Below are 12,987 nucleotides of genomic sequence, written 5' to 3'. Positions count from 1 at the left end.
GGTTGTTAGGACACCAAAAAAACAAAAAACAAAAAACAAAAAAAACCCAAACAAACCCATAAATGCATTGCTTAGAATCCCAAAACTCAACCTCTGCATAATGGCAGTATTAGCATAGGATTTTCACAACTTTCTTGGAAATGGCATGTCTCTGTTCTGCTTTCTAATTTGAAGGGATACTTTCGGAAGGTATTTGTTATTTCAGGCAGAATTAGTTTCAGTCAAAAAAGAATCATATTAATAGGCAATCAATCATACATTTAAAAAAATGAAATATAACCTCACTTTCTGGAAGGCAGTTTAGGGAATATATTTTGGCATTATAGTTTTAGAGCTTTAATTCCTTTTTAAAAGATTTATCTCTTGATAATTAAAGAGATATGTATCTCTTGGTAATTAAAGAGATAAACCGTTGTTTTGATTATATGAAATAACATATTTGTTTAGAAAATGAAATTATTTCTTCCAATAATATAATCATAGTTTTCTTCTGTGTTGGCTGCGTTCATATAGGTCATTTATATACACTCACAAATTTACCTTACTGGAAACCTACTGTATATAGTGTCATGTCCTGACCCTTTTCCTCTTAACATTATATAATATACATTTTATTAAGTGTTTTATATCCCTTAGAATGAAATTATAGATGTATATCCTCTACAGTGTGACTATAACTAGTTTGGGATACTTAGCTTGCTTCCAGTTTTTGCCTTTATACATAATTCAGAACTAAATATTCTTGTACAGAAATCCTATGCATCTCTATTTTCTAAGGATAGATTATTATTGTTTTTTCTTGGTAAATAAAAGATTAAGGTATTATCGATATACAAGAGACTGCACACAGTTAACATACAATTTGGTAAGTTTGGACATATGTGTACACTTGTGAAACTGTCACTGTACTGAAGGTAATATACATATCCATCACCTCCAAAAACTTTCTTGTGCCCCCCCAAAGATAATTATTCGAAGTAGAATTAATGGATTAAAGTTTATAAACCTTTAAAGTGTTTCTTGATAATTACAGTCATCTGGAAGTGAAATTTGAATTTATGTATTAAAAATACTTGGTCACTTGAATTTATGCTTTGATTAGGCATAAATCTTCAAGTAATAAAGCATCATGTTCTTCTGTATTTTGAAATTCTCTTCAAAACAGCAGTCTTAACTTTGGATACAAAATGAAAGGCAATTAAAAAAAATGAAAACAACTTTCTCTAACATGCTTAAGACAAATGCAAAATTTAAGTATTAGTAAGTCAGGAATACGTAGATTATTTTTAGGAAAGCCGATCTAAATGTAATTAAAAATCAAGTAGATATGGAAGAGTAAAAAGTCTAGCCCTACAATGAGATTACTACGTGAACACATATACAAAACCAAAGCATAACAACAACAAAACCTGTTGGAGGACAGCAGTCTTGATGTGCCAGTCAAGTGAATTTTTGAATCAGAGTTGCAGGGACTTTGCTACACTTCACGTTTCATTTAACCTCATTATGGAAGCATGAATTGCTACAAATTCACCATTTATCAATATGTACCCAGGCTGGCCTCCCTATGAACAGCTTCTGTATCCACATTGATCTTTTTCCTTTTTATCATGGAAAGGAATGATTGAGCATATATAAAAACGAATGTCTGCTTCATGAGATGGAAAAGAAAACAAAGCAGCAATAGCACATGAAAAATAAGTCTGAATTGTGTTCAGGTTGTAACACACATTACCAGCAACAATCACAGAAACACAGGAATCGGAATCAGATCTGAAATTCTTGCTTGCTTTCCTCCATCTATTTACAGAAAAAAATTGAACATTTGCCCTAGACAAGGAGCTAGGCCATTCATTTCTGCATGCTTTAAAAAAACTTGGCATGTTTATAGGAAGTTAAGTTTATTCCTTAAGGTGGTGCTGCCGACTTAATTTATTTATTTATTTATTTTAAGCAGAAGAAGATACAAGGTGACAAGATGGGCTTTAATGCTCTCTGTTGTGTTTTCACTTCGTCAAATGTGGATTATGTAAACACGTATTTGTGATACTCCCGGTTGATGGTAATGTTCTCCCTGAAGGGAATTGTGACTTATTGCAGCAACACATGCAAAGAACCTCTTTGAGCTATCTTAGTGTGTGATGGAAATATGTGGAATTTTTCAACACAAAGGTTCAAATTATGGCCTCGCTCATCTATGAAGATGTGGTCTAATCATAGTTGGTCTGAAAAAGAGATGCATATCAGATTATCTAATGGATAGGACTTGGTTCAAAAGGTTATAGCCATAAATGTATCTGCAGTCACCAATGGTATATACAATGAGAAAGTTATGTTAAATTCGTGTGTGAGTGAACATTTGTAAATGTGAATGGTGTCCTAGCTGTGTCTGTAACATTTGGTGCGGATTCAAATGTCAATATGAGCTTGAAATTTAAGAACCTCCCTCAAATCAAGTAATATTTATAGAAAGCTTAACATTTAAAATAGTTTGCAAATAAATGAATATATTTTCATTCAAAGTTCATTTAAAAATGCCTAATTGAATTGCCTTATGAAAGAAATGCAGGAATTTTTAAGTGGAAATCTATCAACACATTTTTAACTTTTTACTTCTCCTATTGAAAGGTATGTGAACATGTTTTTACAAATTATCTTCCTACATTAAACAATTCTTACTCTAATTTCATTTTTTAAAAGAGGAGACATGACTAGAATATGAACAGAATCCTTCAATACAGTACCCTACAACTTTATACAAATATTTTGACATTCAAGTTTATATATTTTAGAGGAGAAAAAGTTCTTTGACAGTTAAAAAGTCTACAGAAAGGCTGATTTCAAGCTAGTCTGATTTGTACTTAAAAGATATATTAGAAACACAACCTGAACTAAATAAAACAACACCTAAATGACTATAAACATATAAAAGCCCCTCCTTTGACTCAACAAGAACTATGGATGCAGAAAGAAAATTCCAGTCTTTCTCGGGAAGTATGGAGATTATTTAAATTCACAAGAAATCCATGTCCCAGGACAATGTGCTCAGAAAGTATCACCTCTTTAACTTTAATCAAAGCTTCTGGAACTTTGAAACACTCCACTGTTTTGGGATCTTACCAGGAAACCTGGATGTGACCAATCATTTGAAAGAAAAGGTCCTATTTTGCTAGGAAAGAGTCAGATATCTCAGAGGGGGAAAAATTCCTTTAGAACGAGCCGGTGATTTCATTGAACACCTTGGGCTACTGCTGGGCGGCCACCACAAGGAAGCATTTTATATGGAACCTGCCAAGTCTGTGTTTGTTTGTTCGGCTGTAATTTATGGCAACAGAGGAGCTAGATAGTGATGTTCCTAGCGCTACAGCAATGGGAAAAGCACTTGTTGCTGATAATCTATGAAACCCAAAGCATTCCAGGCCATTCCTTTATTAGCAAAGAAACTTCAGACCTGCCTCTCTTGGTATTATATTCTGAGTTCCACGTCCCAGCAGAGGCATGGCAGTCAAAGCTTTGCAGACTTTTCCCTCATGGAGCATTTCTGCATATTAAACAGCAGCTTATGAACAGTCAATGAGTCCTCTGCTCCCACGCCTGATCAGCACAAAAAACTGAAAGGGGAGATTGGAGACTGGCAGTTGTCCACACCAGAGACACCCAGCAAAGTGTTCTCTGTCTATTCACTCACGGGAGTGACACGAACCATTAACATCGGCAGAACTTGTTTTAGCAGGCAAATGCTGGGTATCTGGGAATTGATTTAAAAGGTCAATTCCTTTCCAAGACAGTTGAATTATATTCAAAATACATTTCTATAAAGTGCTAAAAGAAAAATACCTTAAAAAGGAGATTTCCCGTAGAGTTTAGGACTTACTTCCTTTTCCATGTGTAAAGAATTTGATTAGTGCTAAATATCTCATGAAGAGGCTTTAAATTCAAAGCCAAGTGAAATTTAGGGCTAATCTACCACAAATCGCATAACTCTGCATCTGAAACAGGGCGTGCAGTTTTAGTCTTTTCATGTGAGTTTAATATATTTTATTTCTCCCATTAGTACGTAAGTTTCGCCTGCTTCACAGTTGATCGTCAAATAATCTAGGCTTTTAAAAAGCAATGAGTTGTGCACTCATTTCATTTTATAAAATTAAATTTTTGTAAGCAGATTTATTGGTGCCAGTGGCTTTGAACTCCTTGTATCTTCAAAGGTATTTGTAAATAACTGTATAAACTGATATTCTTTTGAATATCAATGTTTGGGGAGAGAAGAAAATATAATTAGGAAAACTAGAACTATAGAGGGGATCGGGCATCAAAAATTATCCTTTTAGAAAAGAATGACAAATTTACACAGACAACAAAGAATGTATCTGTTTTTGGACCTTCTGAGCTATTTTAGAAGTGCATTTTGCTTCAAAACACAGACTATTCCAGACAAAATTCAGCAGTAATGAACAATAAGTTCATAGATTGTTTATGTGTCCAAGTACTTGATTATTTTACCTAATGGGCTGTAGCCTAATTATAGCATTTTTGTGACCAATAAATGAAACTGCCTGCATGCTTTGAAACTAACTTTCAATTTTCCTAGCTTGTCTCATCAGAACTATGATCAGTCAACATTTTAATAAGGAGATAAGCATTCTGACAGAGGCATAAAGAACGGGAGCTGATCGAAACAGACAGCAACCCCCAACTAACAATTAGCAGCGTAAATGTGAAATTCACCCATATTTTCTTTGCCTATAGTGTTACTTCTCTAGTGTAAAGTATGAGATATTATTTCCATACAGCAAATGGTTAGGTTGTGTCCCTCCTGACAGACTTGTAGACACAGCAGATTGGAGGGCAAGGTGGCAGAAACAGACATGTGTGAGGGAGCCCTGGGCAGGTTTACGAGGGTGTGGGCAGGTCCTCAGGCGGGAGTACAACACGGAGGATTTTCTTAGCAAACTAAGGGGCCCTTATCACCATGCTGTATACAGCAGCAAAGGAAGCCGGAAACTGGTAACACCTACTAGAGTTTAAGTATTACAATTACAGCTTATGATGGCTATAGGTTAAAAAAAAAAACAAAACAAAAAACGGTAAATAACTTTTCTATCATGTCCTGGTTAAATCATTTAGTTCAGCATATCTGCGAGTTGTTGTGTGCTGTTCCGTGTGGTAACCATGGGTCACAGAGGGCTTTTGGACACTTGAAATGTGATTAGTCCACAGTGAGATGTTAGTGTAAAATACACACAGGATTTTAAACAGCATGAAGAATGTAAAATAGTGTATTAATAATTTTTTATAGTGATTACATATTGAAATGATAATTTTGAACATACTAAGATAAAGAAAATGTCATTTAAAAATTAACCTGGGCTTTAATTTTTAGTTGTTTTTATACGGTACTCAGAAAATTTAAAATTACACATAATGGCTTACGTTGTATTCTATTGGCAAGCTCCTGAAGGAGAGGAACCTCCTGTCATTGCTAAACTAAGCCTGGTGCCTGGCAGGTGTTGCAAAAATGTTTTTAAAACAGAATGCCTCCTTGTAGAGGGGACATTCCTGACCTGGGTTAAGTTTTCATTTCAATAATAATGTTATAGATGGTAGCAGAAAAGGAATATAGAAATTTATTGCCATCCAGACATAGGAACTGAATGTTCTGATAATTTCTAGACAAATCCCTCATTATCGGAACTCTTGCTACCTATCAACCAACTCAGAAGCCAAACAGGTACGGATAGCAAGGGATACTTGTATATAACTAAGTTTGAAACAATAAGAACTATGAGATGACCTGTATAAGCAAAACTATGTGTGTACCCTTCCTGATTCTACCCCTTAGAATTACTATCCTCAATTTAATGTCTGTCATTCCCTTACTATTTTTAAAAATAGTTTTCCATGTGTGTATCCCTGAATAGTGTAACGCTTTCTCTAGTATGATTTGAGCTTTATAAAAAATGCTACATAGTTTGTGGGTTTTTTTTTTCCCTTTTAAAGTTTTTTATTTATTGGGTGCCTGGGTGACTCAGCCGGTTAGGCATCTGTCTTTGGCTCAGGTCATGATCCTGGGGTCCCGGGATCGAGGCCCATGTTGTGGGGGGAGGGGGTGGTCCCTGCTCAGTGAGAGCCTGCTTCTTCCTCTCCTCTCTGTTCATGCTCTTGCTCTCTCTCAAATAAATAAAATCTTTCATTTACTTATTTGACAGAGAGAGAAAGAGAAAGAGTGTGTGTGCAAGCTGGGGGAGGGACAGAGGCAGACAGAGAAGCAGACACCCTGCTGAGCAGGGAGCCAGATGTAGAGCTCAATCCCAGGACCCCAGGATCATGACCTGAGCCAAAGGCAGACAGACGCTCAACCACTCCACCGACTGAACCACCCAGATGCTCCAGTTTGTAGTCTCTTAGAAACTGAAAACATGACTTCATCAATTCTAATTCAACATATCTTACCAAAACAATGCAACATTTTTAGCCAGAAATTGAAACACTCATTATTCTCTGTGGCCAACAAACTTGAACATGTTTGGAAGTTATGAAAAGTGGGCAAACAAAGGAGTCACTAAACCAATGAAGAAATTTTCTTTAAACATATATGTACCTGACAAAGATTTTAAACTTAACCTGTGATTACCTCAATAATATAGAGGACTATATTACCTCAATAATATAGAGGACTATATTCTTGTAGAAGCAGTACAAAATGCACTTGGAGACTCTGTTATAGTTCCAGGCACCATGCACCATCAATAAATTCTTCAAGTACTTGAACTAAAATAAAAGTAGAAAAGAATCCATAAGGAAAAGAATGAGTATTTTTCTCTTCATACTGTCAACTGAGACTCATGCTGTGTTTGGCGGAAAGGCTGCTTTACCTGAGCTATGGAGTAATCAGAAGAATTAGCTGCCTGAAGGCCTTCGTTGCCACTGATCCCGACCCCGACGTGCGCCGTCTGAATCATGCTGACGTCGTTGGCTCCGTCGCCAATTGCAAGCGTTATGACTTTGACTTGTTTCTTAACCATCTCAACAACTTCAGATTTTTGAAGAGGAGAAACCCTTAAATTAGAACAGATTGTCAGTTACTGCCACGCTGGGGGAAAAAAAAAAAAGAATTTTGAAATGTCTTTGTCTTGAAGGACAAAAGAAGCAGAAGATCCAAAAGAAGAGTTCCGTGAAATACCATTCTGGAAGTCTTAGGTTTGCAAATGTTCAGTTCTCTGTTAACCTGGTTGCCACTTTAAGGAAAAAGTCTAAGAACCAAACCTCTAGGTTATAGGTAGGAGCCACAAGGCCCTGTTAACTGTATTTTCCCAGAATGGTTGTATTAATTTGTTAAAAAATTAACATTGGAGTTTAGAAATTCTAAATCCTATACTGTACCTGGAAGATAAAAGTTTTGAGCCTCTGTAAGCAGATCTTAAAGGATGTACTAGATCTACATTTATTTATTTATTTATTTGTTTATTTTAAAGATTTTATTTATTTATTTGACAGATAGAGATTATAAGTAGGCAGAGAGGCAGGCAGACAGAGAGGAGGAAGCAGGCTCCCTGCGGAGCAGAGAGCCCGATGTGGGGCTTGATTCCAGGACCCTGGGATCATGACCTGAGCTGAAGGCAGGGGCTTTAACCCACTGAGCCACCCAGGCGCCCCTAGATCTACATTTAAAACAACTTTGTGGGGTGCCTGGATGGCTCAGTGGGTTAAAGCCTCTGCCTTTGGCTCAGGTCATGATCCCGGGGTCCTGGAATCGAGCCCCACATCGGGCTCTCTGCTCAGCCTGCTTCCTCCTCTCTCTCTCTGCCTGCCTCTCTGCCAACTTGTGATCTCTGTCTGTCTAATAAATAAATCTTTAAAAAAAAATAAAACAACTTAGAACTCATTAAGAGTATGGAATTGGCTAACCTCTTGACCTGTTCTCAAACACTGTGACGAATTGACCCAAATAAATGCCAAATGCCCGATTGCATAGTCCATGTGCCTCAATTTTCTTCCAAAGGTACTAAGGGCCAAGTGGGATCAAGCAATCTTTTATACAGACATGGAGCAGGAACAGAGGACACCAGCATCTGTACTAAAATCATAGTTGGTATTAATGCTGGATCAGTGTATCACAGACCTTTAAAAGCCACTTCGGAAGTAAACCTCATGACAATGAGGGAAGGAAGGGTTCAAAGACAGCATGCTTCAGCACCATCACTGTATCATCCACAACTCCGGGCAAGTAAAAGAGGAAAACTAAAGAGTGAACTGAGTCAGTGAACTATGAAGACAGTAATTAGATACGAAGAAACAACTATCACACACCATGTCAGCGGTCAGGAAAAATAACTCATTAAGTTTATCAAGGTGGAGCAGAACAGGTGTTTAACACATATCTATTGGAACATCTGGTAGGTCATTTATTACTCTGCATCAGAATGGAGAACATTACTCTGAAAGACGCCATCTTGCAGTTTTCCTGAGTATTTCCTTAGGAATAATTCCTAGCACGGACATGCACACAAAGATGCCCTCTTGCCCTTCTGAAAGCCTTCCGTCAGGGCAGCCCAGGTTTCACTGCAGGTCTGAGAATCATTACAGGAAACCATGAGTTTCTTGCAGAGTGAACCAATCTCCTCATCTTTGTATTGCCGATGTTGATCCAGAATAGGACTCAATAAATGGTTGCTATATGCAAGAATTATGTTTCTTTCTTTGAATTTCCTTCCAGAGTCTGGCAACAGCACAACATGACCCAACTGTGAGCACAGCGAGTGAATGGGTGTGAGTAGCAGCCATTATGGTCTTCTTCATGGTTGGCCTCCATCTTTCTTTGACACAATTTTCCTTTCATTTTCACATTTTATTTAATTTCTCTTAACAGGCTAATATATTGGTATGCCCACTGGCTCTAGGCCAATGTGTTAAACATGGACTACAGCTAACATTTAGTAAATGTAAAAAAAGAAAGCTCATCAAGAAATGATCTAAACAGCAAATGGGCAATGGACGTGAAAAGAGAGAAGGATTTGAAAACAATCATCAAATTCCCTTCACAATTTAACAGGCTCACAATGTAAAAAACTGTGAGATCACACCATGGGATCGATGGAGCTAGAAAACAGTGGTATTCCCACCCCCCCACCACCACTTTGGCTGAATGTATAATAAAGGAGAAATCTCTGCATGGTGAGCTAATAGTAGTGATTTAAAGAAACATCAGAAAAGAGCTGGACTCAGCTCTGTTTTCTTTCTTCATGGCTATTACAACCAAACTCTATTTTCTCTGCCTGACACTACAATTTTCAATGCCCCCAAATTAAAACTGGCTGAGGACCTTCACCAACCTCGTGAGTGTGGTTAACTCAGTGTTAAAAGTGGAGTATTAATCCCCTTGGCAAGAGCAATGTGTGTGTGTGTTGCATGCCATACTTTAAAGATGATGATACAGTGGGAGACCTCCCCAGAGTCACTGCAACTGTTACTAGCAGGAGCATCTATAAGCTAACAGCAGACAATGGGCTTAGGAGAAGATTCGAGAAACAGTGGAAGCCTTCATACCTGATGTGTTTGATATAGCAGTTGGTTGCTTAAAAAAAGATGTCTGACTTAGGTGGGGATTCATAAAAAGTAAAATATACATACAGAAAACATTTAACTCATAAACATACAAACTTGTGATGTAGAGCTAAGAACCTGCTTTGCACAGGGGTCTGATGTTTGAGATTCTGATTATTTTCTGGCGGCAGAAACCTCAGTCATGAGCCACAGTCCATGGCTGGATCCAGTCAAGAGGAAATCAGAATAGAATGATGCCTCACGGAGGGCGCCTAGGTGGCTCAGTGGGTTAAAGCCTCTGCTTTCGGCTCAGGTCATGATCCCAGGGTCCTGGGATTGAGCCCCACATTGGGTTCTCTGCTCAGTGGGGAGCCTGCTTCCCCCTCTCTCTCTGCCTGCCTCTCTGTCTACTTGTGATCTCTGTCTGTCAAATAAAAATCAAATAAAATCTTAGAAAAAAAAAAGAATGATGGCTCATCTGAGTTTACTATTTTCCTACCCATTCTAGATGATACAGCTTTTTTTTTTTTTTTTTTTTTTCTTTTAAACAACTCAAAAGTCTCCCTAGAGCATCATATCTGGTTTTCCTAAAAACAATTTTGACTGATGCTTAGTAAGCACCAAGTCAACTCATGAAAAGTGTCCTTCCAGCTCTGGGCATGATGTACTGTGGGCCCCAATAGCTTGTCTTAGGGCAAGAAGGTATTTGAAGGGAACTCAGGTTAATCAAACTGAAATCAGTGAAAAAGATGTACTGTTGGGGTGCCTGGGTGCCTCAGTGGGTTAAAGCCTCTGCCTTCGACTCAGGTCATGATCCCAGGGTTCTGGGATGGAGACCCACGTCGGGCTCTCTGCTCAGCAGGGAACCTGCTTCCCTTCCTCTCTCTCTGCCTGCCTCTCTGCCTATTTGTGATCTCTGTCAAATAAATAAATAAAATCTTAAAAAAAAACTACTGTTTTTATAGTATCCATTTAAAAACATTTTCCCTTGCTATAAAGAGGTTACAAGATCACAAAAACAAACTCGTAAGACATTAGGAATCAGTGTAGCATAAAGCTACTTGACTTAATTGCCAGTACTTAATAATTTCAGAGGATGTGGAAATCAGAATGGGCCAAAAGAGGGTTCCTTGACAGTTAGAATTTGACTTGACCTTGACAATGTGAGGAGAGCTCATGTCAGGCAAAGGGAATAGCATATACTAAATTTCTTCACCTTCAAAATGATCTAGAATGTATTCTTTCTACCGTTGTCCTTCTATCTAATAAAAGGTCACTATCTGTATTCACACATTAGTTTATTTACTTTCTTGACTTTTGTACACATGCATCTATATTTGTACAATTTCCAGAATGGTCTAGAATGACTTTACTATATGCTAATTCTTCCAAATGTCTATCAAAAAAAATCACATGTCCGTGGCTGTGAATACCTAAAACTTAAGTTTTACAAATGCCAATAGGGACCTAAGGCATAATTCAGAAACATCATAAAAGCACTGCTTTCTGGTCTAGATTTTTTTTTTTTTTTACCATGGGTCTACATCAGGACTTAAATTATACATAGTTCTCTTCTCCTCTACTGTGGCTCTTTCATCTCTAAGAGAAGTCTGAGGCTCTGTGGAAAAAGCCTACATAACCAGCACACACTGTGAAGGCCAGTTTTCTTCCTGTGGCTCCACAAACAGAAGGTGGGACTTTGCAATGCAAACTAGCAATGCACAGAGTGCAGAAATGCTTCTCAGATAGTCAATTGGCTGTAGTTTCTGCACCTGCTTTTCATTAGTTTTCTTATTTGCTCTGTAGTAACTCTCATTGCCCTATGAACGTTAGATCAGAGTACTGGAAATTTTTAACACTTAAGCTGAAATTCTATAGGGGAGCCCATCTCAGCTGAGCCTCATTTTGTACTCTTTTCATGGGATCAGCTAAATGAATCACTTTAAAAAAAATTTTATTTACTTATTTGACAGAGAGAGAGAGAGAGCACAAGTAGGCAGAGAGGCAGGCAGAGAGAGAGGGGGAAGCAGGCTCTCCGCTGAGCAGAGAGCCCAATGAGGGCTCAGTCCCAGGTCCCCGAGATCATGACCTGAGCCGAAGGCAGTCGCTTAAACAACTGAGCCACCAGGCGCCCCCATGAATCACCTTTTTTAATAGAATAAGGATAAAGATGATACATGCAGACACACAATAAAGGATATTTTAGGGGACTTTCTATAGGTATCCAAAAGGAGTACAATAATTTATCTTACTGTATTGTGTTTCTAGAGTGGCAACCTAAAAAATATCTCATCCTATACACTAGAAATCATGTTGATAGTATATCCTCTCAAAAACATACTGTAGACTTAAGAGTTACTATAAAGTTGTCATTAGAAGGTGAATCTAGGAAAAAATGTAAAAACATGGAGGATTAGAGTGTTTCTTAACCATCCTGAAGTGCGCCTATGTGTCTAGAACCCCCCCCCCCCCGTATTTACTAAGTTGAGGGCTGTTCCTAGTGACTATTTAGAGGTCAGGATCGTTAGTCGGGGCTCTGCTGTATTTCCCTTTGTAACACACTTCCTAAGATTTCTCCTTGCAAATATCAGTTTATTTGTTCCCGCCTGAGTCACATTCTGCTAATAAAAGAAAAATCATAAAAAGAGAAAAAAAAAAACCCAAGACAAAAACTTTTGAGATCCTGATTCTTCTTCGAGCCAAAATTTGTTAGGCACCTTTGTGAAGTTTTTAATTGAGGAGCATTAAAATTTGGCAAAGAAATCGCTTACGTGTACCAAAGTTACATAAATGTGCTAATACTTCTAGAAACTCAGCATCAATTTATTACTAGAATGAAAAGAGCCACTTACATAGCATCCCCAAAACTATTCTTAGCCCATGGTACATAATGAAACATTCAACTACTTCTAGGTAAGAGAACTGTGCTATTCAAATGACTGGTGCGTGAGTTCCTGCCTCATCTCCATGAGCAGCATCTGTTGATATACTGCGCAGTCAGAGGCATCAAGCGGACCTCATAATCCAGGGACTGAGTTGACAGAAATAAAATACAGATAGCCTTCCACAGGATAAAAAGGGAAAGAAACTTTAAAAAAGATGTCTTTTTGCAATGCATTTTTTAAAAAATATTATCTATTTTAGTTGGTTAGTTAGTTAGTTAACTAGCAAGCTCCATGCCTAGCATGGAGCCTCAGGGGGGCCCTGAACTCACAGACTCTGAAATCAAGACCTGAGCTGAGATTAAGAGTTGGATGCTTGACCAAATGAGCCAACCAAGTGCCCCCCCTGCAATGCATTTTAGAGGCAATTCTTCTGCCCCTGCTTTCTTTCTTTCTTTTTGTCCTCCCTCAGAATTCAGATTGTTACAGGTACACTATTACTGTCTCCAGTGACAAGGGTTCTGATACTAGTTTAAATAAGGACTGATTGTATTGATAGCGTTTA

General features: G+C 37.9%; 1 protein-coding gene across 4 annotated transcripts in view; it reads right to left on the bottom strand.

Moving 5' to 3' along the window:
• ATP8A1 (ATPase phospholipid transporting 8A1) overlaps window positions 1-12,987 on the bottom strand; it is a 241,269-nt gene that overhangs the window by 47,085 nt on the left and 181,197 nt on the right. For all 4 annotated transcript variants that reach the window (XM_059162405.1, XM_059162398.1, XM_059162414.1 and 1 more), the window contains 2 exons: window positions 6,873-7,056; window positions 6,658-6,768 (listed from right to left, as the gene is read on the bottom strand). In XM_059162405.1, the coding sequence (XP_059018388.1) occupies window positions 6,658-6,768; window positions 6,873-7,056 (295 nt within the window). The remainder of the gene's footprint in view (window positions 1-6,657; window positions 6,769-6,872; window positions 7,057-12,987) is intronic.

The sequence above is a fragment of the Mustela lutreola genome, chromosome 1 (assembly GCF_030435805.1).
Source record: "Mustela lutreola isolate mMusLut2 chromosome 1, mMusLut2.pri, whole genome shotgun sequence".
Lineage (NCBI taxonomy): Eukaryota > Metazoa > Chordata > Mammalia > Carnivora > Mustelidae > Mustela > Mustela lutreola.
Note: the sequence above shows the minus strand (reverse complement) of the source record. Positions and strands in the feature narration are given on the sequence as shown.